The sequence below is a fragment of the Brachyistius frenatus genome, unplaced genomic scaffold, assembly GCF_029030835.1.
Source record: "Brachyistius frenatus isolate BFR_SWC_R1_liver_20210118 unplaced genomic scaffold, ASM2903083v1 Contig_13, whole genome shotgun sequence".
NCBI lineage: Eukaryota > Metazoa > Chordata > Actinopteri > Embiotocidae > Brachyistius > Brachyistius frenatus.
In genome coordinates, this window is record NW_027210612.1 from 3,368,089 (window position 1) to 3,393,981 (window position 25,893).

Sequence of the window (25,893 nt, forward strand, 5' to 3'; positions counted from 1 at the left end):
TGTCCAGTAGTTCTGGATATGATATCATCTATTAATAATGTATTGGCAATGGATTACATAAAAAGGGAGCAGAAATAACATCCAATATTCATGCCCCCTGAGCTTGACTGTGTCCAATCCGTTTGGCCCATAAAACCTTAGCCCCATTTCCATATCCGCTGTGGGTCACAACAGGTCTGCCGCACAAAGGCTCACAGAACAGCTCCACTCAGGAAAAGGGCAGTAAAAATCGGGTGGATTTCTGAACCCTTATGAAACAGCCCCCCTTTGGAAAAAAAGTGAAAAAGCCCTTTTCCGATTTCAGCGCCTGTGAAAAACCTGGTACTGTATTTCCCTCTTTAATTGTGCCACTTGAGAAATTGACGTTCCTCTGAAACATGGCATGAATCTCGCAGTTATTGCAGTCCCCTTGGCAGGGAATGTTGATACAACATCTGCATGCTATAGAAAGTAATGGAAGTAGCAGAGGTGGCAGCTGCAACTCTACAGGAAGTGTGCCATTTTCAGGCAGCGCTGCTGTGAGAACCACTAACTGCCAGCCTGGTCTTGCAGGCGGCTCTGATTGCCAGGACACTATGACAAACACGCAGGGGCTGGGAGTGTTGCATCCTGGGGGATGACAGCTTCTGTTTGATTGTCAATAAGGCTCATTAGCAGAAAAAATGGAGAATGCGAAAAGAGATTAAATGGCTTGAGACAGGGTCCCCCTCATGTTTCATTACAGAGAATTTATCAGAGCTTTTATTTCATCAATTCTAAAAAAAAAAAAAAAAGACACACAAAAAAAAATCTCATAAAATCTCTTATAGCTTCTCCCCCAAAGAAGCTATATAAGTGAAGCGAAATGTATGTTTATAAAATTCCACAGATTCCACATATTTTAGGAAGCGAGCTATTCCAACGTGAGAAATACTAATCGAGCCTTTCAATACACCATCCACACCTTGCATCTACCTCTCTCTTCCTGCTCGGAGCGACTCTCATCTTAAGAACAGTGGCGGATGTTTCCCTCCATCTTAGGGAGGAACGGCCAACAAAGCAGCGTGTAAGGGCCTTTCCCTGAAGAGTCCTTGTCACGCCGCGCCAAACCTCTGTGATTATCGTTGTTTTTGCAGAGAGTGTCCACGCCTGCCAATACCGCTGTTCCATAAATGAATTTGGCCCCTCGTCAACGAATTACCTAACACGCAGAACTGTGTATGTGTCACATCCAATTCCAACTCACCGGCTTTGGTGGTGTGTGTCAGCTGGAGGACTTAATCATCAATCGTCAATCATAATAAGCGAATCACATTGATAGGGATTCTTTTCTTTTTCTTTTTTTTTTTTTTTCTTTTCTACACAGTTAAATAAAGTGTAAAGGGAGAAGTTAAAACTGACCTTGTTAAATTGGGACCACAATTTATATTCCTAATTTAGTGTATGGATTAATTAGTCTTGGCAAGTGTGTGTATCAGTTTTCATGTGGCGGTGCTTAGGAGCCATATCCACTTGATCAAATCATTTCTGACTTTCTTAAGGAAACTCTGGAATGATATCTATCAGTCTCGTCTTGATGTTTTCGCTCAGAACGGGCTTTGCATATTTTTAGCAGCACACTTTTAATTAATACTTAATTGGATCGTTTATAAAAAGGACTTTTCCGGCATTAGTTGCTAATCAATAACCCCCATCTCACATCGTACAAAATTAATCACGTTGACCTGTTATTAGGCCTTAATGCAGCCACACACACACACACACACACACACACACACACACACACACACACACACACACACACACACACACACACACACACACACACACACACACACACACACAAACATGTTACATGCTAACGACCAAAGCATGTATTTTGCACAAGGCTGAGGAATCTGGCTCATATTTTCCCTCTCCCTGATCCAATGCACTCCTCTCCCCCGTCATATAGATCGCAGTCTGCAGGGGCCAGAGGCGCTGACAGAGCCCAGATGCTCCCAGTCTGTCTGGGGGACTGGGGAGACTGGTGCCATGGGGTCCTGGAGCCTCTGAAGTGCCGCCCCCTCCGTCAACATGACCAAGGCTAGACCTGCACTTTCTCCAGGCTGAGACACTCTCCTTACCACGCTGACAACCACGCTGCATAGTCACAGATTGATACATGCAGGGATACGCACTCGCAGGCACTCGCTCTCACGTAATGTATGGCTGTTCATCAGCCGTTCCTAATTAGAGAGCCCCAGACCAACACTTGAGTTCACGAGGTTACAATGACACGCTGAAACAAGGTTACTAATGCACACACACTCGCATTGCCGATACCTCTCAGGGTTACTTTTGCTCGCTCATTTAATCCTGCTCTATCTCATATCTCCAGCCTCACCACTAAACTCGCTCATGTCGGGGGGAGTTTCTTTGTTCTAAAGAAACAAAAGTAAAAAAAAAATAAAAAATAAAAAAAGAAGAAGCGGCACCATACGAATCCTCTGTCCTCCTGCTTTCTCTCTCAAAACACAAAGATCATTATAAGAGCATCAAAGTATGCCGTGTTTGAAATGATATTTCTCTTTGTAGTTGTGGCGTGGCATGGAGTGTGTTGGTATTAGATGCTGCTGTGGCAGCTGTCGTGGCTGGCTGCGTGGTGCCTCGGTGTCAGGGCCTCCGAGGCCAGGCTGTCCCGGCAGACAGACAGAGGGGGAGGAAACCTGATAGCGCAGCCAAGCCCCAGTCTAATGTCTGTCTATCCAGCTATCTATCCCTGTGACTATCTGTCTGACTGACTCTTGGACATTGCCTATCTGCATGCCGGATACTCCTCTGGCTTCCCGGCAACAGTCCGCTGCTTGCAGCTCAGTTATTATGCTCCAAAAAGTTTTACTCTTATTTAAAAGCCCTGCAAAACTTCTTTGGAGGAATAAAAGCAGCTATTTATGAATCACTGATGTGGCTGCGGGATTAACTTCTGCAGGGTCCCCACTAAGCTTGCGACTCGTTCCGAGGGGTGCAGGTCGTGATAACATTAGAATTATGAGCCGACATGTATGAAGAGAAGGAGATGGAGGCACAGAGTGTGTTTATATTTGATGTGGGGGCAGAAAATTGTTCTATAATGAGGAGCGGTTGCCAGGATATGAGATGGGAAGTGGGGAGTTGGAGACAGGATATAAGTTATGAGAAGGAAACTAATGTTAGGAAATGCAGAGGCTGTTGTTGTTGTTGCGGCTGTATAAGCTAAAATGTATCTTACTACCATCGGCCATGATTAATACAGCCCGGCCAGGTCAAAACCCCGCACTAACGCTACGGATGCCACCAACCGTATCCTCGCTCTTTCTGGGACTCAAATGAGTGTGTGTCGTATCTGAGAGAGAGTGTGTGTGTGTGAGGGGGTTAATAAATGTTGAATCAAACGCCGCACGAGACACTCACACTCCTTAAGGGTTGCCCATTAGCGGTGTGTGGGTGCATGGGGAGTTTATCAGTGTCTGGGTGATTTATGAAGTCAGACTCAATATCATCCACTTCACCCACACACATATGGACATACACATGTGCACACACCAACATGCATGGCCACATGCTCACGCACACACATACGCACGCACGCTCATGCACTGGTGTACTCTCGCTCTCTCGCTCTCTCTCTCGCGCTTTGGAATGGAGGCAGATATTAGGCCAAAATTAAAGGTTTCACAGAGATTAACAGTGCGGATGATGAGATCGTCTCAGCCACTTTTAATCTAATTCCTTTTTATCTCTGAGCCAGCGTGATATGGAAGTGGTTCGCATGGTGAAAATACAACAACAAAATAATACAGACATAACAATAACGCTTGCTGCTAAGACAGATAAATAAAGACGCACCACGAAAATGTAAAAGTGAAGAAAATAAAAGGTGTTAATTCTTCTGAAGAGACTCCTCCGGTACCTACGCAAATTACACGGCCAATTACTGGCAGCATGTCTGAAGCTTTGATGCCGGACTTGTTTTTTAACATCAACCGCAGAACTGTACAGACATCAGTATCTCTGGTTGCTAAATTCATAGCATTCCATAGAATTTACTTAGCCACAAGCGAAAAAGGAGGGTGCTTACAGTGCACTTCAGAGTGCGCCTGGCTTAAATGGGACCCCTTGTGGCTGTGTCACAGCTCCCTTCGTTAGGGGGCTGACTGTAGCCTGTAGTCACCACAGGCATCATTAGCCCTCTGTGAAACCACAGACTGAGTCTCATTCTTCATCTGCCTGTCTGCTGCCTCAACATTTACGCTGCGATGGTGCTCCAATGGCAGAGTAAGTGAGTCCAGCAGCACGGCAAGACAGCCACACGGAGCTGATCGGATAAGAAATTCAAAAATGCAGCGAAGTTCAAATGTATTCAGCGAACGGGCCACTTGAATTGGTTCTGCAAAGGTTAGAGCCGAGGTTATTTTTGGAGGGTGGATTATTAGGCTACCTGGGCTGAACAGAGGAGGAATAACTATGGGAAAGTAAGGGTCACTCTGGAGCTGCTCGAGACAGTGAGGAGAATCAAGAATTTAGGGGGGGAAAATAGACTAAAGTGTCCTCCCATCATTGCGAGGAAATGTAGAACAGAAAAATACAGGACACGCTCCATTAAAGCACCGGATTTTTCTAAACACCCACCAGCCCTGCTGCCCTCTCCATACGATCTGTTTAAGAAATAATAATTTATCCCAAAGGGATTAAACGGGCCTGTGATGAAAATAAAATAACATATAAACATTTAAATTACAGATTAAATGTGCAGGATGAATTCAAGGTTGAAATGTTGATTTCTGTTTCCCGTTCTGTACTGCCCTCTAATGGAAAACACCACTCAGAAATAAAAGAAGGAGCTCTGACATACAGAGCTGCAGCAAGGAGAGAGACATACAGCATAATTAATAATGAGTTGAACTGAGTGAATGCTGCATGAAATCATTTTTTAAATTAAATACAATTAAACTGATGAAAAGGTAGGATTTGTCATTTTGAGATGTATTTATTTAAACATGTCAAATGTATTAAAAGTACAGTATATAATGCATAAGACATCTCCACTTGAGGTGGATTATAAGGCAGGAGCAAACAATGAGATCTAAATGAAGACAAAACAAATGCTTCACTACAAAGCTTTGTAGCCGTAAAATTCAGAGCCTTTATCACTGGATGTTGAACAAAGCATTCACTTGGCAGGAAATTAAAAAACCAACGAGAGGTACAAAGACTAATTCTGCTTAGGAAAAAAACAACAACAACAACAATGCAAGAGACATATTTTTAAGGGAATAATAATTCTTTAGAAAAACCATTCCAGCACTATCTGGCAAACGCAACGGAGACCCACGGGAGCATATGTTTGTAATTCCTACTGTTCTCTGTTTAAGTTATTTTTGTACATTCTAATTCTGCAACAACTCTGTATCACATTAACTATGCAGCATCTCTATTCTTAGATTTTTTTTTTTTTTAAAAAGGAGTATAAACTGAATATTTACAAGTAACTCCAGTTGTTCCACAGTGTGTGCCAAGCACGCTAAACTTTATGGCCCTGTTTTGTGTTCTTAGAAAAAGAAGAAGAAAAAAAACAAAAAACAGCCTTGTGTATGTGTGTGCGTGTGCGTGAGTGTGTGTGTGTGTGTGTGTGTGTGTGTGTACTGGATGAAGGACAGTTGGGCTCTGTCATGCTTTAGCCTTCCCCTCTCTGCCTCTCATGGGTGAGCAGCCATTGTTTGAGATGGTCGCCCTTGCCGCTCATGTACGGCCCACTCTGTCCAGAGCTAGAAACGACTCGGTGACAGGGAACGAGGAGAGGAACCTGGCACAGACAGACGCAGAGAGGAATTCAACTCCGAGAAAATAAACATGTGACATTTTTTTTTTTTTTTTTTACAAATATTATGCAACATATTTACATGCAAACATACCAACTTTAAAAATGTTTGCTTCTTATTCTTATTATTTCTTAAAGAAAAAAAAAGTCATTGTATAGTTCAATTTATAAATTCAGTAAGAAGGTTGAAAGTAGCACATTTTCAGTCTGGAAGTTTTAGTCTTTAAAAATATAAATTCCCACTAAGCTCTGATAAAAAACAACAAAAAAACAACAACTAATAGTTGTATGAAAACATAAATACAAATTAGAGCTTTACTGCTTTGTTATTCTCAGGTTGACATTTACTGTCACAGCAGCACAGTAGTTGGGAGGTGTTGATACTAAATATGTATTATGTATGAAAGAATCTCTGATTTACTACATAAACGATGTGACTTAAAAGTAACCAACGTGCAGAAAATGTGAACTGCACTTTTGTTTTTTGGCACTTTTTATATTCATGCACTGCATGAAAACAAAGTGCCACACCAGAAGTGTCTGGTTTGATCCTGCATAAATCCACATTCAGGGTGATGGCTCAGTCTTTGGGTATAAATGTTTTTTACTCTTTAATAGTGAAAAGCAAAGAAGCAATCAAAAATTAATGGGCAAAAATACCAGCAGGATGAATATTCAATCGAGAGGGTGTCAACATTAAGATCTGATAACCCTGTGATCATTAAAAAGAGGAAGTCGGTGGAGCGTTTACTCTTGTTGCAGACGACTGCCAGGGGGGTCCCGAGTTCTTTGTAAACTAAATGGCTGGAGAAAGATTAAACAAGCAAGCCTAAAACACTTCGATCATTGTGAATTCAGAACAAGAAGAGTGGCAACGGTTGGAGTGAATCACAGCAATTATTTCTTTTAAAATATTTTCAATGCTGCCCTCATTTTGTTCTGTTATAGTAAACAGAAAAACATCACAACCACTGCTGCACTGTGCCTATGTTTCTCCAATTTAACCGAGTTACCCCGACTTGACGGTCGCACCTCCAGCCTTTTATATGAAAGTTGGACATGCAGTGTGTTTCAGTTCAAATCCATCATTAAGCCCGCTCCCATATCAACAGCAATAAAACTTTCCGAGCCCCAGATTAACCTTGCAGACAGAGAAATACTGCTCGAGTACTCTGATCAATACTGTTCCCCGGGTTTGGAGGGAGAGCAGGGTACCCTCAAGGCCTTCGGATCTGCCTCTTCACTTGGGGGGGAAAAGAGCACTACACCAGGCTTATCAATACTCAAATCCTGGTGAAGAAGAAGTGCCACAGAGAGGCGAGGATCGATTGAGCACACTGAGCTTTTCACAGCTGAAGCCCAAGTGGAGCGGTGCAACTGACAAGTAATTGACACTGACAATCTGACTCTGGATCTGAATCAGGAGCTGAGGGCTCAGGCTCCCAGCCTCCCTGACGAAAGGAAAGAAATGTCTGTAAAACACGAGACTGAGAGGTATTATACAGCCATCCAGCAGCAACGCCATTGGCTAATGTAGTGCATTAAGTATATAAAGAATCTGGCGCATTGTGTTAAAAGCTCGTCTTAGGTTTATTTGTGCTCATTAATTGATTGCTCTCTATATAAATGACTTCTTCCCTCCTTCTATCACAAAAGCAACATGAGAGGAAAAGCGCAGCGCTAAGATGAGGATGTACACAAGCTACTTCACAGCACATATGAGGGAGAGCGTCTTGCTGGCTGCATTTCTGTACAAGAAGTGTTCTCTGCCTCACAGAGCACACCGGTGGTGCCCACAGCACTACATGGGCAGAGTTAAACAGGCTTTGATCAAAGGGTTTGATCAAAAGAAGACACACCACTTGCCCTCTAGCCCTCCATTTTGTACACAGTGGATTCATGGGCAAAATGATGCGGGCCAGGTTTCCTACAAGAATCAGAGATTTGCAGCGAACACCTACAGTAAAGACTTGAGAGGACGGGAACAAAAGGTGTGGGCTTAAAATTGTGCTGTAGGTAGACTTTTACTCCTCAGCCGCTCTCAGAGGGAGGCGTTTGTTTGGCCATCGCTCATATTCATACACACCTACAGATTAAATTACATATCCTGCACGGGGGAAAACTTTTTTTTTTTTTTAAATCCATTTTATTTGAGAATCCCACAAACCAGCTTTCTGTAGGTAGTGCCTCTTTAAGAAAATGAAACAAAAGAAATGGGCTGAAAATTGTACAAAACATGCTCACTTTAAAATATTTGATCATAAATGTTTAAACGCACCCACACTAAGAATTACACATCATATGTACTGTGTAAAATAATTCGTATTTTTTTTTATTCATTCACTCTTACAGACAACTGCAGCTGTAGAGTGATTTAGACCTTTAAATCTAATGCACCTTGTCTATGCTTGTTTCTCATAATCCACATTACATTTACTTAATTTTACTAGCAATTACTACCTAATGATACATTTTATTAGCAATTAATTTCATGATTAATTTCTCGATTAAAGAAAAATGTCCATCACCATCTCCCAGAGTCTGAGGTGATATTTTCAAATGTTGTTTTTCCCCCCCGATCAATAGTCCAAAACCAAGTGACTGGAATCAGTAATAGATTATTACAATAGTTGCAGATTAATTTCCTGTCACACAACTGATCAAGTAATTATTACATGTCTATATTTAACACCATAAGTGACGTAATGGTGTATCCCGAACGACTTATCAAACTCCATATTTATTCCCTTTAAAAAAGAAAAAAAAAAAACAAAACACTAATTAACTTTGGACTATAAGCAGCTTCCCTATAAAAACAATTACTTTCCCTGTCTGACTAAATAAAGTAACTAAGACAGAAGCCTGTCAATCACTGTCAGACACACTCACCGGGTTCCTCCTCATGGCCCCTCCCACCGCCCGCACCGCTCTGGGGTTTCCCGCCATCTCGGCGAGGCGTTTGTACGAGACCGTCATCCCAAACTTCACATCCCTCAGAAGTACCTGCAGCACGCGGCTGGTGAACGCATCTTCGTCACACAGCAGAGGACAGAGAGGAAGAGGAGAACACAGAAATAGAGAGTTCCTCATTTAATCAATCAAACTCAGACAGCCGACTGAGAGGCTGATGACAGGACGACACTTTGAACATGGATTACACTCCTTTGAACATGATGTGGTGTGCCGAAATAAAATCAAAAGTTTGAGACATTTTTTTTTAATCCACTTAATAATAGACAGTTTAATGCCCTTCCTGGCTCTGTATGATTCCCTCCTTTTTCTTCACAATACTCATTAAACAACTAAATACATAGAAGTCCCTCCATTTGACCTTAGAACTAGTATTAACATGCTAGAGCAGCTGACGTGAGAAAATTATTCCTATGGCAGAAAAATCTAGGTTATGCTTTGAAAGGTCACAGCTAAAATTAAAAAAGTTCGCTCCTTCATTTAAAAGGATTAAGAGAGGCCAAAAAGACTGCAAATCTGCTCCAGATTTTTAATAATAATAATTTGAATGTTGCACACCATTTGTGGCAGTGGGATGACTTTGAGGTTAATCAGACCAATTTGTCCTTTTAATTGCTTTCTATTCAGAGTAGATTCATTATATCATCTTCACTTAAATGGCGGAATTCTTCAAATCATCCGCAGCTTAACCGACCACATTAACGGCTTTGATTTCATTAGCACTTTAGCAGTAGCATTATCTTTTTTTTCTGGATTACCATGCAGTGACTGAAAGGCATGTTTGTCTAGTTCTGATTGCTACAGAAAAGGGGAAAAAAGTATTTGAAGCATCCCGAAACCTTGAGACATTGAAGCACTGAGTTTGTGTAGCAAGTGAAAAACACTTCTTTTTTTTTTTTTTTTTTTTTTTACACTGAGAACAAGATGGGGAACAATAGTCTCGTTATCAAGAGGGGGTGCAATTCTTCTAGTATATACATGTACTCAGTCATGAAAATTCAATTAGTGATCTCCCATTCTCTCTCATTTATATGGTCTAAGAGAGCACATGACAAGTGATCTATGTGAAATCCCTCTAAATTGGCATTGTGTGAAAACATGTCACACCCCTGTCTCTCTTCTACAGAGTGAACATCCTTTGCTCCCCAGGCTCCCTCGCTACCTTATAGTCACTCTCTGCTACACAAAGCCACGCGAACAAGGCAATTTGCCTAAACTGGGGGGAATAAGTGTAAAACCTAAAGGGGATACATTTGATTGATGCGCACCCATGTGAGTTCTTTGTCTTGAACAAGGCCCGTAGGTACTGTTTAATAATTTTTCAGGTAATAATCACGCTGTCAACGAGATGACGGGCTCTTACGCAGACAGACTTAATGTTATGAGGAGGTAAGATACACCCCTGAAATTTCTTTTATGCATTACTCTCCCTCATAAAGCTCGGATTTGGCCACATGATGTGAATGGTACATATTGATATCGCTTTGTCACTGGTGGGTAGATGACAACTTGCCCAGACTACGGCTATGACAAATCCCTGTTGATGCAAACGTTATTGACAAACAACCGGAGTCAGCGTCACACCGGCAGACGCTGCCGAGCACTTTTGCCTGCAAACAGACCGAGCAACAAGCTATGGCGCTGTTTACACCTTTTGCAAATCCCGAGCAGCTGTTTCTCCTGGAAGCTTTCACATCTCCAACAGTTGTGGACAAAAACAAGTGTCTGTGCTTCCCCGCGCCGGTACAGAGGTTAAAGAACTTTGCCCTCATCAGTGTTAGTGACAGAGACTTCATGTGGGTCACTCGAGGTGACCAGCAATGATTTGGAGAGCGGTCCCACAGCCCCTTACTTCATAAAGAGCCTAATACGGTGTGTCTGGGGTCAGGACCCTCTTTAGATCGGGGTGCACTGATGTCAATTGTTTAAATAAAAGTTGAGGGGAACCACTTACATGTTTACAGGCATCCCATAATTATGTCACAGGTCATTACCTAGCATCGGGCCAGGTGATAGGGCTGCTGCAGAGGCAGAGATAGATTGACCCACAGTAAAATCGAACAGGTCTAGTGATTATGAGGATATTGACATATATGATTGATTTGCTCATAATTTTGTGTGAGAGATTTGAAAGCCCCCCCCCCCAAAAAAAAAAAAAAAAGGAAAAAAAGAAAAAGAAAACAATAAAACGGAATTCCATCAGCGCTGCTAATGATAGATTTGGAGAGATGACTTCCAGCTGACAGGCACCTTGTACATGGTTGTGAGAATAAAAAGACAATAGTGGAAATGCAGCTACCTCATTATCCTTTGTGTCTAATGGGAGGGAAGACTTTGACTCCCAGTCAAAGTGTCTCTTGAGTCTTGAGGGATCCATACTTTTGAAGGCTGACGGGGTGCTGATGATTCTCTGATTATTCGATATTCTGAAAACGTTCATTTCCCTAATTCCTCTCCACATCACACGGGCGAGTCCTGGTGAGTGTCTCATCTCGCCCTGCGCTGTGCACAGGGGGAGGTTCAGGCTCCTGCAGGAACACAGTCATTTGGGCTTTGAAGAGCGCCCTTCCCCCCTTCGCCTGGCCCCCTCCCTGCACATTCCCTGTGCCGCTTACCGAGACTAAGATCCTCTCGTCTGTTACATATGGATGTATAATTAATGAGATAAGAATATGCATCGTTTTAAGAACCCACGTCGGTGTCTGTGGTTTTTTTTGAGGGAGCGAGCGGGAGTGCACGCACACGCAAACGCACACGCAAACGCACACGCAAACGCGCACACACACACACACACACACACACACACACACACACACACACACACACACACACACACACACACACACACACGCGCGCACACACACACAAAGACAAGCTAACTGAGCATAACACAGGCATGCACTCACCATTCCTTTACCCCCGTCGACCAAACTTAAGTGTGATGTTGAGCATGACAATCAGTCAGACAGTATAGAAAACTGCACCTCGCGTCTCCTTTCATGTCCCCCCTGTTTCACAGGTATATTGTGACAGTTAATATGAAAAGTGGCTTGTTTTGTCAGAAATGTGTAAATAAACATGGCAACACTTCAAGTGAAGGTCACAACTCAATATTACATGACAAGTGCTGCGAGAGCGCTGTCGCGTTCAGGTTCTCCCACAAGATAACTGAGCAAACAAAAGTTGGTTGTCACAGATTGTAATGACCTGATTAAACTTGTATTTTTTTTCCCAGATAGACAGCGGCTGCACGACTCGATCGAGAAGGCATTTGTACAGAAGCAGCAAGGCGAAAACTAATCTTTAGTATTTGTGAATCAACAAGCAAAAAAAAAAAAAAAAAAAAAAAAAGAGAGAGAGAGAGAGAGAGAGAGAGAGAGAGACCTTCTATTTTCCTCCCTCAAAAGACAAATACTCTTGATGCTCACATTTAACATTTTTATACTGGCATGGCCTATGGTTCTGACTATTGAGAGCAATCTAAGCCTAAACCCTGTATTTACGGAGCCCCAAAACAACAGGCGAGGGAGAGAGGTGGAACATAGCACAATCACCTATTCAGATCAGGTACTAATGAAGAATTCCATCTATCCTGAAATTTAATTAAAACCCCAAAGACTTCAGATGAGATGCGATTTGAAAGAGCCTGGGGCTGGTACACAAGCACTTGGTGGCGAAGGGAATCACACTGAAAGTTGATATCGTAATTGGTCCTGATGTATTTCTGCATTGCCTTTGCGGGAGCGTGGGACTCATAGCTGTATACAGGGTCTCGATGGAGTACCTGCTCATTGAAAATGCCATCACTCAAGCACTGCAGATCTGCATGAAATTAGAGAGCAACTAAGGCCTGATTGAAGGGGAAGAGAGGCACAATTGTTAAATGCATATATTAAGAGTTTTTTTTTCTTCTTTTCTGTGTAGGTGTGCTTCTGGGTCTAAATGAGCGCTTCTGAAAATCTTTAAGTTAAAATGCAAAGAGCGTCGCGGTGTGACAAAGAAAACGGCACGAATCTATGATTTCCAAAAATTAGTTGACATGCTACAGTATTGTTTGTTTCCTCGAAACCAAAACACCACGAGAATAATTAATTTCTCGTTGTTTTTTTCCCCCCCTCCTCAGCATCCTCAATCACTCATTCTGCAGCCACAGCGACCGGTTGAAAAGACACTAATTGTCCATTTTTGGGGTGCTTTCATTTTACTCGCCCTAGGTGACTGGTCAAGCCAACAATAAGCTCATTCAAACTTTACCACCATTCACATGTTCTCATTAAAAAAAAAAAAAAAAAAAAAAAAAAAAAAAGCTTCCTGTCTGAAAATGTCAAGAGTGGAATTCGATCAGTTTCAAAGAATGTGCCAAGAATTATGGAAAAGCTTGCCAAGACTAACACGCGTGGTAAGAGCTGCCACAGATTACTGAACCAAGTTACAGCTCTGTGTTCTGTTCTCTCTCCGTCGCTCACCCACTCACTCACTTCTCTTCCGCTCTCACTTTCTCCCTCTCTCTCTCAGCCATAAAATACTTCATTATAACACAGTGAGCCAGTGAGTGTAAGTGATGTAACTGACAATTAAGAGTGAAAGCCTGATCCCAGTCATGGCTCTGCAAATATTTATCCATGACAGACCTCCTTGCAGGGCGGGGTGGTGAAAGGCAGGGAGCGGGAGACTCCCAGCGGTCTGCGGCTCGCTGAAGTACGCCTGGAGCCATTCGACGCAGCGCTGCAACTCGGGGCTCGTTTCTGCCGGGCTATCGTTGACCACACAGCTCAAGGGGGCCTCGCCGCTCCTGTGAGGGATATAAGGCCGGATGGGGAGGTGAGGTGGGGATCAGAGGAGCAATCATAATACCCAGTTCTTGGTTGAACAGTGCTAAAATATGTCACAAGAGTGTAATAACATGCCACGAGTGACACAGATGCGAGATGACATCATTTGCCGAGTGAAACTAAAGTTGCTAATCAAGACGTGTTTAAAATCTAAAGTTATGCACTTCGCCGAGGCTCCTGTAACTCGGCTGGTGCAAAACATCAGAGCTGCGAGAGACAGAGTGAAGCAAAAGGGAAAAGCAAGATGGAGATCCAGAAGTTTGTTACAGTAGATATACATTTACATGAAGTGCGGCAAGATGGAGTATGAAAGAAAACACTGTCAGGTCATGAGGAACAGCGCTAACAGTTTATTTCAAACAACTTTAAGGAAGCAGAGCTTAACAGCAAAAAAAAAAAAAAAAGGAGTTCTCAAAAGTAGTCAGAAGAAAAGTTAAGAGCACAGCGTTAACAACAGTTTCAACTCTGCTTGGGTCTAGTTTATAGTTCATGACAAGAATAAATGGATTTTTTTTTTTTTTTTGGCCAGAGCAGTTCTGGCCAGCAAAGCGCTGCACTTGGACGTGCATCTTAGCATGAGTAGATGCTTGGAGGAATTTGCCGTTGGTTGAGTTGGCATCACTTAACAGCTGAATTTCTCTCTGCTGCTGACCACCCCCCAGGTCAATGCTAGCAGACTGACCCATATTTGACACTTAAAGACCCTACTGGGAAGGTCCTCTCTTAGCATGTGCATTACTCCAAAGTGGACCTCAAGCTGTGTTGTGGATCTAAAGCAGGCCGCCAATTCCATTAACTGGTGTACAGGACTTATAAATAAATAATATCACCATTTAAGTGCCCCTTTTTCAAAATTGGCTTATCCTGTATGGTATTAATAATAGACATTTACTTTGTTAAACACACAGACCGTCTCTCTCCTGCCTCCCGTAACAACGCGGCCCTAAAGTGTTTTTACACTTCTGCAGGTCACAGTTTGAGCAACGTTTTATATTGGACATGTGAAGCTGAGGTTTACTGGAGTGTTATGACTGAGCGGGTCAGTTTTCAGAGAACCGCTCTGCCTGCTAGTTTGCGGCTGTGTGATGAAAACCTCCTGGGTGCCGTTTAACAGTGGGTGTAAATACAGTAAAAGGTGTAAATACTCTCATTTCTAAATAAACCACACAGCAGTTTATAGTTGAGTGGCGAAAAACTCGGAAACCCACCAGCGGGTTCTGTGCTGAGACCCGCTCAAACAATGGCCATGGCTCATGGCAATCTCTGTCGGCATGGGTGAGTGCCCAGCCAGCCCCTACTTGTCATTGTCTCTCCTTTCTGTCCCCCCCCCCCTCCCCACCCCCTTCCTCCCCCAGCTCTCCCTCCTCATTTCCCCCCCTCTCTATTTCTCTATCCTCCCTCTCCAGCTCTTTTGGCTCCCCACCACCTACACCCCGACACCCCCCCCCCCCCTCTCTTTCCAGCAGCAACGATCTTCAGGCCACTGTTCCCTCGCTACACCCCCCTCCTCCTCCAACCCTCCCCCCCCTTGCCCTCCACCCCTAGCACGCATCCTCCCACCACCACCACCACCACCACCTCCTCTACCCCTCCACACCCCTTCTTTCTCTCTGAGAGGATGTTCCAGCCGCTGCACACTGACAGCTCGGGGATATTGTGTGTGGAAATGTTCCTGTTGGACCCGCAGGCCCTTACAATCTACTGGACAAAGGCTAGTGCACCTTTGCTTAAGGCTCAGCACCTTTGACCTCAAGCTCACACTTCAGACTTGTCACCGTGGCTAATTTCCCCCTTTCCCCTTAGCTTATGGATGCGCCCGCTTTCAAGGTGTTTTGAGTGATACAACATTGACAGTAGTAAAAGTTAATGCAATGCAGTACATGTTATGGCTGGTAAACAACGGCGAAATAAATAAATAAAAGGGGGAACAACATCAGTCGAGCTGAAGTCTGTCACCTCTAGGTGCAATGGGGGATTGTTTTTAAAGAGCATGTGGGCAGTGGAGATGTAGCTCCTGCGCTGGCAACACTTCCAGTCGCTTCAGTGAATCAGAAATCAAGCAGCATCATGTTCCTCGCAGAGTCCAGACTGGCACATTAGACACTGTGCCCTTCAAATGTGAGATGAGAGATGTGTAATAAATGTTGGACTAATTACAAAGACGCCCTCAAAGGAGGAGCGATCTCTATATTGTCCTAAAGTAACTGCCATCCTCTGTATGGAAACCAAGAATTATAATTAGGAGTGATCATAAAGAGGATTTCAATAACTGAGTGTGTTCAAGTTTGAATAAACAATTCAAATTAGGTTAAAGACGATTTGTTATTTTAATATCTTTTGACTCCATAAATCATATTTTTCCAGTGTCCTTCAGTCACTTACTATTTCATCACAGGTAAGGAAATAAGAAACTAATTCCAAACTAACCAAGGATCTGCTGCACTAAAAAGAATATTTCCCTTGATAGAAGATTGTGATTTGAGAAATTTTCTAATATTGTGCTCCTGTCACAATCAATTTCCAATTACCATAAATCATTGTTGCGTAAAGTGGGAGTCATTTGGAGTTCTACCTATTCTCCAGCTCTAATATAAAGAATGAATTGAGCATTTATATAATGTTGAAGGTTATTTCATTCATCGTGGAAGAAACAATCAAAAGAGACAAAAGAAAAAAGAAAAAAAAATAGCTGACATTAAATTTGTCAATTTCCTTTCACATATTTGGTATCTCTGGTTGCACAAGACTTCAGCAAGACTTTTTCTATCAGCTGCAGACGTAAGAATGAAACAGGTTAACCATGGGATCTAATTGAAAGGAATCTGGCGAAGGGTGTAATGGTATAGTGCACAAAAAGGGGGAAAAACTCAGAACTCATGCCTCCATCCTGTGAAGCGTGATGGCGCTCATCCTGACTCGATCGGCTGTCACTTTTGACACAGGCTGCCAGAGTTCTCCTTCACCGATCATGGGTAACATGGCGGGTCAGAGGATGAAATAGAAAAGGCCAAGAGCAGTCCAATATTTTCCTCAGCCTTATAGCTGCAGATACTTAACTCAGAGACGTCAAAGACTCAAGAGAGCATGAAAAAAGCCTAAAATGACTGTCTAAAAAGGGAAAAAAATACAGCATGTCTCTATGAATGTCAAGATCCTGATGGTCTCTGAGCCAAAGGCTGTGATACAATTGTAAGCCACTTGCTCAATGCAGCTCGTTCAACCATTTGAAGATCATTCAGATGCCTATCTAGCTACTGCAGCACTAAAGTGGAGAGCTTTTGGAGTGGTAAGCTGTGAGGAAATGCTTCCTATTCTTTTCCGGGGTGCACATTTTGTGCTCCGCCGTCTCAAAATAAAAACAACTGGGCCGGATAAACTACTCTCCAGATATCCAGCAACTCTTATTAGCGAATGTCCACCGAAGAGGCCGCAACACTCAATCCAATACATAAAGGTGATGGTAAAATACTGCAGAGTAGGCAACAAAGCACACAACAATTAGGTCTTCTCCCAACTGGCTAGCCACAGGAGTCAGTGAAGGCATGTATTACCAGAGCCTTAACTCTTACTCTATTATGTAGTGTATCCACACCCCAACGCAGCAATGTTTATCTACAACAGACTACTGAGCAGTTTCAAATAGCATTTTTAGCCTCTATTCTCAAGTGCCACAGTAAGAGATTCCAATTACCCGAATGGTAAGGAGCCAGTGAGGGAGGCATAAAGTACATTAGGGATCCCCTGTAACTGCAGGGACCTTTTAGAGCCTCCACTGAAGAGGGCCGAGAGACTGGGGGGACAGTGACCCTGCATGGATAGCCTCTGTCAAAATTTGACCACGTCAAGCACAAAGGCATTATGGGAATCCAGTGTCACCAAGTCCTAATTACTGTCTGTGTTCAGAGCAAATTACTGCCTTGTTCCTCTGATTAGCGAGGAGGCTAATCTTCACCTGTGTACGCCAGCACTGCTGAGGGCCCTTGAGTGTTAGCGCTTCGTCTTCTGTAATTTATTTTTAAATCAGTGCCCGCTCCCAAGAGTTTTGAGTGTTTTGTTGTGAACCGCTTACCATGATCCCCACCACCGCCCCCTCACCCCTAAATCCTTGACTAAATCCTTGTTTGGTGCCGCAGGAAGATAAGCAAGAACAACACTTGGGCATAATTGACTCGTACTCCTCTCCAAGATGTCAGAGCAGAATCATCTCTCTGCATATTGCCTTAGTATGTCACACACTGTACACTTCTGCATGTTGCAGATATAGAATCCAATCAAGTTCTAAAACAAACTAGCACAACCCTCACGCTGGAAAAACTTCCCGGTCGACAGCAGGCAAAGAGGGGGGGTGGGGGGGGGGAGAGAAGAAAAAAAAGAAAAGAAAAATACTGCAGGAGCTGCTTTTAGCTGCATCTCTACAGTGAGCCGTAACTCTCGCTCGGCTCCCAACCTCACCCTGGAGGTTCTGCTTTAGAAACCACAACATTTGCAGATTTTACTCTGAGTGAATGTCAGTGTCTCGTCTGCCTGCGTGGGGCGGTTTACAGGTAGTGTGTTACACAGGTGTTGGTTTACACAGGAAATGGCACATGCAGCCTGATTGGGACGGTCCCAGGAGACGCCGGCATAAACATAGAGCACAGATGGGTCCAAGGGCCAGTGGGAGCAGCACCTTAATGAATACGCAGCTGAGTACTGCACTTCACAACATGCAAAACAATATTCTAAGGCCGCAGTAAAAAATAGAACAAAAATCATCTGAATATCATTACACAATGAATTATTCATACTGTTTCTAAAGGGACTACGTCAAAAAGTCTCCCGCCTGCTTTATTGATGATTTCATTCAATATCTCAGCAGATCACTGTTTGTATGACAAAGCATTTTAGTTACAAATGTAAGCAGTTTATATAAAAAAAACAACAACAACAACAACAACAACAGCTCTGTCTATATATATCTGGAAAAAATATTTTAATTGCTTAAAATATGTTAGACTAAATATAATAGACACGGGAAGAGGAGAGAAAGACGGAAAGATAGGAGAGACATTACAGTGCGGAAAACAAGTTGTTGTTGCGTTTCCCGGTGTTTGAGCACATCATGTAAACAGGCCCCAAACAGGGAACACATTTACCATACTGCTATTCAGTGTGAACCAGGACATTGATTCACAACACTACACGAGTGTGAGAAAAACGATAAATGCATCACCTCAGATATTTCACACTACTTGGTAGTGTGTAAAAGCTGTTGTGACAGCTTGGGTATTAGGGCTAGATAGATGGAAAATGTCTGGCTGCTTATGAATGCCAATGTGACTCGAGTGACGGGTTTGACACAAAAACACTCCACCTCAGAACAATTAGGCTGTTCTCAGGCCCCATCCAGTGTTGTCAGTGATAATGGAAAGCTGTGAGGATAACTGGTGATAAATAGACTTTAACACCCTCCTCCTTAAGAGCAGTGCAGTCCTGCAGTCCTCTCATATGCTTAACTAATCATGACCATGGCCGGCAAATTCATACAAAAGACTAATTACTGTTGTACTTCACTTCAGTCTCAAAGGCCTCTTATATAAGGACTTGGGGGTTCTCTTGCCTCTTTTCTCCTCTTGATGGGTATTTTTTTACAAGTAGGCCTCATGCTAGACAAAAGCGTTTAAAAATTGGTGATTGCTTTCATCCGCTTTAATTACATTCAGAAATGGCATTTCTGCCACATAATACACCCCTATTGTTTCAGAATTATCTGGCTTGGGGAGTAAAATCTACAATATTTGACGATGCTCCCGAGCTAAATCGCCTCTTGAAATTGAAATATGCTGCCGAAATACAAAATAAAAAGCCAGGCTTTGCTGCTGATATACTGGAAGCTCCTTGGCTTTCTGCAGAATGCTATTATTATGCATATCCAGGTAGAAAGTTAATTAACCCAAAGCTTAAGCTAATTATGGTAGCAGAATGCTATCAACCAAACGCTTTCAGTCAGACAGCTGTCCAGAATTTCATTTGCTAATCATTTGTCTTTTGCCGGAGCATATGGTACATTTCCCCGCTATCACAGCAACAACAAACAGATGAAAATCATTAACTAAAAACAATGTGCAATGTGAAAAATCAGACACAGATTTATAAGGCTTTGTGTCAGAGAAAAAAAGGGGGATTTATGGCCTGTGAAATATAATGATAATTTTTGGTCTTAGCCACTTAGGATTTTAGGCTGATCACGTGACCCAAGTGTGCTGGGAATTCAGATGCACAAATATATTGTTTATATCTATATGCAAATGAGACAGAATGTTTATCCGTGTAAAATTAATTACAATTTTCTATAGGAGCATATGCAAAACGAGCTTGTTCATAGCAATTTTTAGCTTCTAGCACATTTTGTGTCTGTTTTTTCCGACACAATATTTTTTTTGTTGTTAAAAGTCGAAATCCCTGAGCTCAGAATTAAATCAATTATTTTCCAAGAAATGCTTCATGCATTGTTTTTTTTTTTTTTCTTTTCATAAAAACACATCATACTGGCTGTTTAAGGGTGATGGATATCAGCATTGCCTCGCGACATTATCAAGCAATAAAGGCTGCTCAGGTTCTAATGCAACATGTCATACACAGGCTCCTGTAGTACATTTCTATTGAGGACCTCACAAGCTAAATTGCTTTTTTCCTGCTCCCCCACATCTCAGCCAGCTTGACAGACAAATTGATCAAAGCATTGTAAAATAATATGCTCACAAAATGTCTCGGGGCAGGAGTCCAGTCCTTTTTTCATTTTTCACCCTAATAAAAAAGTGCTCTATGATTTCCTCTGTATTATGTGTCTGTGCTCTGTGTGAAAGAGGCAAGAAGCATCATATTTCAGATAATAGTAATCTCCTGTAAACAAAATGCGTATCATTTTTCTGCGAACGTTGAGGCCATGCTAAAAACTAAAGGGGAAAAAAAACACACAAAAAAAAAAAACTGGTTAACAGGGAGGCTGGTGTGTAGGGCCCCAACAGGGGTTGTTGAGATGTAATGAATTTGTTCATCTGATGGTGCCTTCAGGGCTGTCGTTAGACTGGCAGAGGAGGTTGATTTCAGGAAATGTTCCTAAGATCAGTTAGGAAGCAAAAGGGGCTTGAGACGTTTCTATTAGAAAGAGCTGACGGTCATGGTGTGTAAGCAATACTTCAACGGCGTTTATGTAGCTATAATGGCATTTATCAATAACTATCTATCAATGCCACAAATGCTTTTGCTGCTGCTCCAGCTGTTCAACACCAACCAATAGTGAATGTGAAGAGCACAGAGAGCAAACACGTTCATATAAGCTCTCACAGCTCTGGCTCGCTCACAAATATCGGCTGCAGGTCTGCCTCTATGTTATGCATGGACGTTATCTATTTCCCTTATCCAAAATACGCTCTTAGACATCATTTATCACACTGACTTTCTAAGCCTGTACCACAACACATCCAAAGCTGGAAAGAGCCTTGTTTAGTATGTCATAAATAAATCAATGGAAATGGCTGATCTGAACTATTACTGCTACAGGCAGGCTTTTGTGAGATCTACATGTAAAGCCGGTTGCAAAGATAAGCCTGTATTTTGTCACTTTATCTCGCCTCCCTTAATGCCTGTTTACATTGCGTTACTCCATATATCTGAGGTGGCTCCGGCTCCCCCGTTCCTATGACGATAACAACATATTCAACTGGTCGTGATCAAATCTAAACATTTTTCCTAATGATTTCTTGCTCATACCTTTGAGAACATACAGACAGTGATGTGATCAAAGCTTCACTTATGACCGACATAGCAAATGATATTAAACTGAGAAATGATCTAGTGATGCGAATCATTAAATTCATTTGCATATTCCTACTGAACCCGAACACACAAATTAAACCCTGTTCACAAAGAGACGGAGAAAGGTGCTTGCGCATGGTTACAGGACATCTTCCATAATCAAAATTCCATATTATTAATTTTCTCCCTTCAACTCATTAACAACAAGTGGAATGTTTTTACTGCTTGATGAATTTGAGGAAATAGCAGACAGTCGAGGAAGAAACACATGTTGAGGTATAATATACAAGGTCATTAATGGGTTTCCATAAATTAGAATCTGAACATACATTTTCAAAAGGATAACTTCCTATCCGGGTGCATTTGGAAAAGGTTTAATTTCCCAAACCATTCAAGTTCATCAAATGCGAATCTGCGATACATGGATATTTAATTTCAATCTAATCAAAACTAATCTGAGATGTAGGATGTGAACCTGTAAAAATATGGAATAAGTACTTATTAACGCTGACTTTAATCAGTTTCAATCGCTTCAGTAAGACTGTCAATATCCTTACAATTTTGAGGGATGGGTAGGCCCCAAAATGCAATCACATATTACATTTCTGAATGTCACTTGACACTCAAAGCTACCGCATGCAACTTGAAGGAAACATAAATAAACAGGAGAGAACAGCCCATGCTCCCAGTGGCCTTTGCTGACCCCACAGACATCAGTCCTAATCAACTCCCCTGTGGGTAATAAACAAGTTATTTTTCTGAAATTTCAAATATACTGCAGGAAGAATCACAACCACATGCCATCAGAAATCTAATTTCGAGCCCAACTGTATTCTAGTGCCCCTCATATTTCTAGTGCCTGCTCATATTTGCCCAACTTTCTCCAGGATATTTCTTGTGGGATCTACAAAAATGCCCTGCTTCCAATGAGGAATGGTGGCACTCCATCACAGGAGTGGATTCTGTCTGCCTGTAAATTTCACACCTTTGTTTATCACGTCACCAGCCCGGCTGTTGTACAGTACCTTTCAGCAGGTGCGACATCCATTAGGATCTGGATGGTGTGCACACCATTCTCACATCCACTGACTTGGATCGTCCCCAGGGGGCTCAGCAATGAGATGGTCTTCTGAGTGCACTGGCTCTCCCTCTGCTTCTTCATCTTGCTGCCCTGCTGAGGAAGTACAAATTACACTGCATTCATTGACATATTCATGTGGCAACTTTCACAATTTCCCACACACATTTGCATTGAATGATCTATTGAAAACCTAGCAGGCCACCAACGGAAGATGACTTACATATTTGAACACCTAGCCTCCAAACAATGTCATGATGTGACTTGATCCCCACATTACTATCCAATATTTCTTTTGTGCATTGAAAAGTATACGCCTATCTAACCAATAAATCGCCCATTTTTTCCCCTCTTTCTGTTCTATATATCACATAAATGAGAAAAACAATGCAGTCTGTTCCCTTGTCTGGTGGGGGATTCCCAAGATAGCTCGACATTATTTTCAATCCGTCATTTTTGGTTGATGGCCGGGATGTTTTTCTAGCATTAAATTTGTTCCTTAGGGTGCAACTCCGATGGGATTCTGGTTTCCAGCCCTTAACAACAGCAAAAACGTGCAGCTTTTCTGACGACTGAGATGGATACTGGCAATAACCAGACAGCAGTTCCTTTTTTATTTTTACTTTGAGGGAAGGAGAGATGATTGACTATGTTATATGTGAGTTTTTGAGAGATGGGGGTTATAATAAATAAAGGTCACATTGATTGTAAGAGTTTCAACCAAGGAAACCTTTCCTTCATGGAACCTTGATCTGAAAAGTGTAAAAGGGTACAAATACAATCCCTCTTTTTTCTTTCTAAAATAATCCACTCATAAATTTGTAACTCATATGTTTTTACCTTAATTGTGGCTTGTGCTGAAACTTACTATTTGCATTAGCAATAATTTCATTTTTATGCCGATGAATTTTTCAATCAGTAATTTGACTCTACAGAAGACAAATCAACAGAAAAAGGATAAATGTCCACCGAAGTGTTCAAGGGTGACATTTTCAAAAACAATTAAATAAAGGCAATCCGAGAAGAGCAGCAAATTCTCAAATTAAAAAAGTTGTACTGGAGGCTTTGCTTACAAAAGAGACTGCTTAATGAATTGTGGTAGGTCACTATGTACTTTCTGATGGAGTTTTCCTCTGCTACACTATCAATTAAAATCTAAATAGAAATATTTGTTTATTAGTGGATCCTACAATTATTAACAAGTCAACAGCAAAACTTTTAACACTTACTACATGCAGTTTTGTGAACAAGTAATGTATTCAAGCAACAACAGACAAACAAGAGAGACAATTGATGATCTTTTCATCTTGCAACTACTGTGATAATCAATTAATAGTTGTAATTTTATTCCAGGAAAAATACTAAACAATGCCTGGTTTCAGCCTCTCAAACGTGAGTATTTTCTGCTTTTCTTTGTCTCGTGATGGTAAACTAAATTTAGGGGAGCAGTGAACAGTTAGTCGGACAGTAGAATTAAATGGAGGACGACACTTTGACCTTCAGAAAAATCTTGATGGATATTTTAGACTATTTCCTGACATTTTATATACCCATCCATAATAGTAAAAATAACCTAAAGCTGCAGCCCTAAAACAAACAAACAAACAAATAACAAATAAATAGAAACGCTTCGCTGCTCAGCGCAAACTTTACTTTTAATTCAGGACTGGCTATCTTTTATTTTTAGATTACCCCTTACCCCCTCCTCACTCCTCCCCTCCCCCCTTTCACACACGCACACCACCACATCTGTCATGGTATGTGATCACAAATGCGTCTGCTTCAACTTTCTTGTTTCTACTCTTGCAGCTCTCACTGTATTCATCAGGGGTTTGCCTGAACTGACAATAAAGGCGAGAAATTTCTGAGCCAAACAATGGTACAGTGCACTTTGGATAAGCGCTGCACACACACTGTCTGCCATTTAGCAAGCTGGTAATAGACTCATAGATGGAATAATGGACTTTGGCAATAATGGCCTTGGCTAATAGTGTGCGCTGATTAAAAATAATGTTATCGTGTTTGTTCTGTGCCGTTTTCGGTGCAGTAGACTGGTCTAAGTGATCTGCTTGAATGTTTGGATGTTTACTCAGCTCTTCACGGTGAGGGACAACAAACAATAAGCAGCTTGTGTTGTTAAAAAACCACTGGCAGCTTCCTCACGCTCGTCAATCATTTGACTCGTTTCTCATCCGAGTAGTTTCTGGTCAAACCTGCGTGATTAATTGGGTAGAAAGCGCGCAGTGACTGCGCAGGTGTGAAAATGCAACATGTGTTCTTTCGTGTACCATTTTGGATTGAGGAAATTCACGCCGAATCGCAGACGAAGACCTTCTGCAACACATGAAGTGAGTATGTATCTTAAACCTGGTTCACAACAAAAAAACAAAACACCTATCATATTAAATGTGCACAAAAAAACGTAGAAAGACATCCGGGCTGCGTATCTAAAGGCCTACACTAATTTCAAAAGATTGCTCTCGGTAGCGTCAGTGTACGGATACTTTCTGAGCTCCGCATTGTGCCCAGCATTGTTCGAGAAAATTTAACAACATAAATTAGCCCTGGAGCTTACAAATGAAGCCGTTTGCATCCGTACTTTGTCTGTGCGAAGCTCTTTCCTCTTCCCGCTGCAAAACAAATGTCACAGAAGGACTCTTCCTGTTTCTTCAGGCAGCGTGGTCGAGCCGGCCAATCACGAGAGGCAAAAGTCCGCTCTCGCTCTGTAATTGGCCGGTTGAAAGTCTCCTCTCCTCCCCCTGCCAGGTCTAATAGGTCTTAGGTTGGGATTTGGGGTCCTTCAGGGGGTCCCATGTACAACGAAGACTAGTAATGATAGTGAATTAGATATTTGATTTACTTTATATTTTTACAGAAGGAAAAAAAAAATATGATAATGCGTATTTTGAGCATTAATTTCAAACACTGTTATCTTCCCATTCATAGCTGGGACATTTATCAGGTTCTGGATTTCCAGTGACAGCTTCTCAGTGAGGTCTTTAGGGTCCTAGGCATAATGTTTGTGAAACACCTATGTGACTGCAACAACCAATAACATCTAATGTATTACCAACTAATAAAGTCAGCATGTTATTATAAGCAACACATGGGGCAATCCTTTTATTAGAGTTTCATGCAGTTAAAAGGAGAGGGAGTTGCCTTATGTTGCCTGGAGCAGTCATAGATTAAGTTGAAGCATATATTTCAGTCATTATGGCCAAGTGTGTGGCATCAGTCATGTATTTTTTTTTTTTTTTAAGAGTCTGTTGTCCTCTGCCGCTTTATTTTTTATTTCTGTGGTGCCTTCAGCTCTCTGCATGCCTCCGTTTGGAATGTGTAGGCCGGCGTGGGCCTGTGGCCCACACCCCATCTCAGCGGTGAGGGTGGGAGCGGGGGAG

At 42.1% G+C, this 25,893-nt stretch overlaps 1 protein-coding gene across 4 annotated transcripts; it reads right to left on the reverse strand.

Annotated features, from left to right (window-relative positions):
- Positions 1-4,977: 4,977 nt before the first annotated feature.
- Positions 4,978-25,167, reverse strand: mgmt (O-6-methylguanine-DNA methyltransferase). Of its 4 annotated transcripts, none has more exons than XM_069692813.1 (5): positions 25,095-25,167; positions 22,443-22,591; positions 13,420-13,580; positions 8,708-8,847; positions 4,978-5,803 (listed from the first exon to the last, which is right to left on the reverse strand). In XM_069692813.1, the coding sequence occupies exons 2-5, from the start codon at positions 22,577-22,579 to the stop codon at positions 5,675-5,677; spliced, it is 567 nt and encodes a 188-aa protein (XP_069548914.1). In that variant the 5' UTR covers positions 22,580-22,591; positions 25,095-25,167; the 3' UTR covers positions 4,978-5,674. The 4 variants fall into 4 exon arrangements, with proteins under 4 accessions (XP_069548914.1, XP_069548915.1, XP_069548912.1 ...); XM_069692814.1 differs by having other exon boundaries at positions 22,443-22,588; positions 25,095-25,152; XM_069692811.1 differs by having other exon boundaries at positions 25,071-25,152.
- Positions 25,168-25,893: the final 726 nt, after the last annotated feature.

What these genes read in the sequence shown, in the direction of transcription:
- mgmt (XM_069692811.1), bottom strand. An exon ending in CCACCCCGCCCTGCAAGGAG is followed by an intron (nt 8,848 to 13,419) that starts GTCTGTCATGGA and finishes TGTGTGACGAAG; the next exon opens with ATGCGTTCACCAGCCGCGTG. An exon ending in GGGCCATGAGGAGGAACCCG is followed by an intron (nt 5,804 to 8,707) that starts GTGAGTGTGTCT and finishes TGTCTGTGCCAG; the next exon opens with GTTCCTCTCCTCGTTCCCTG.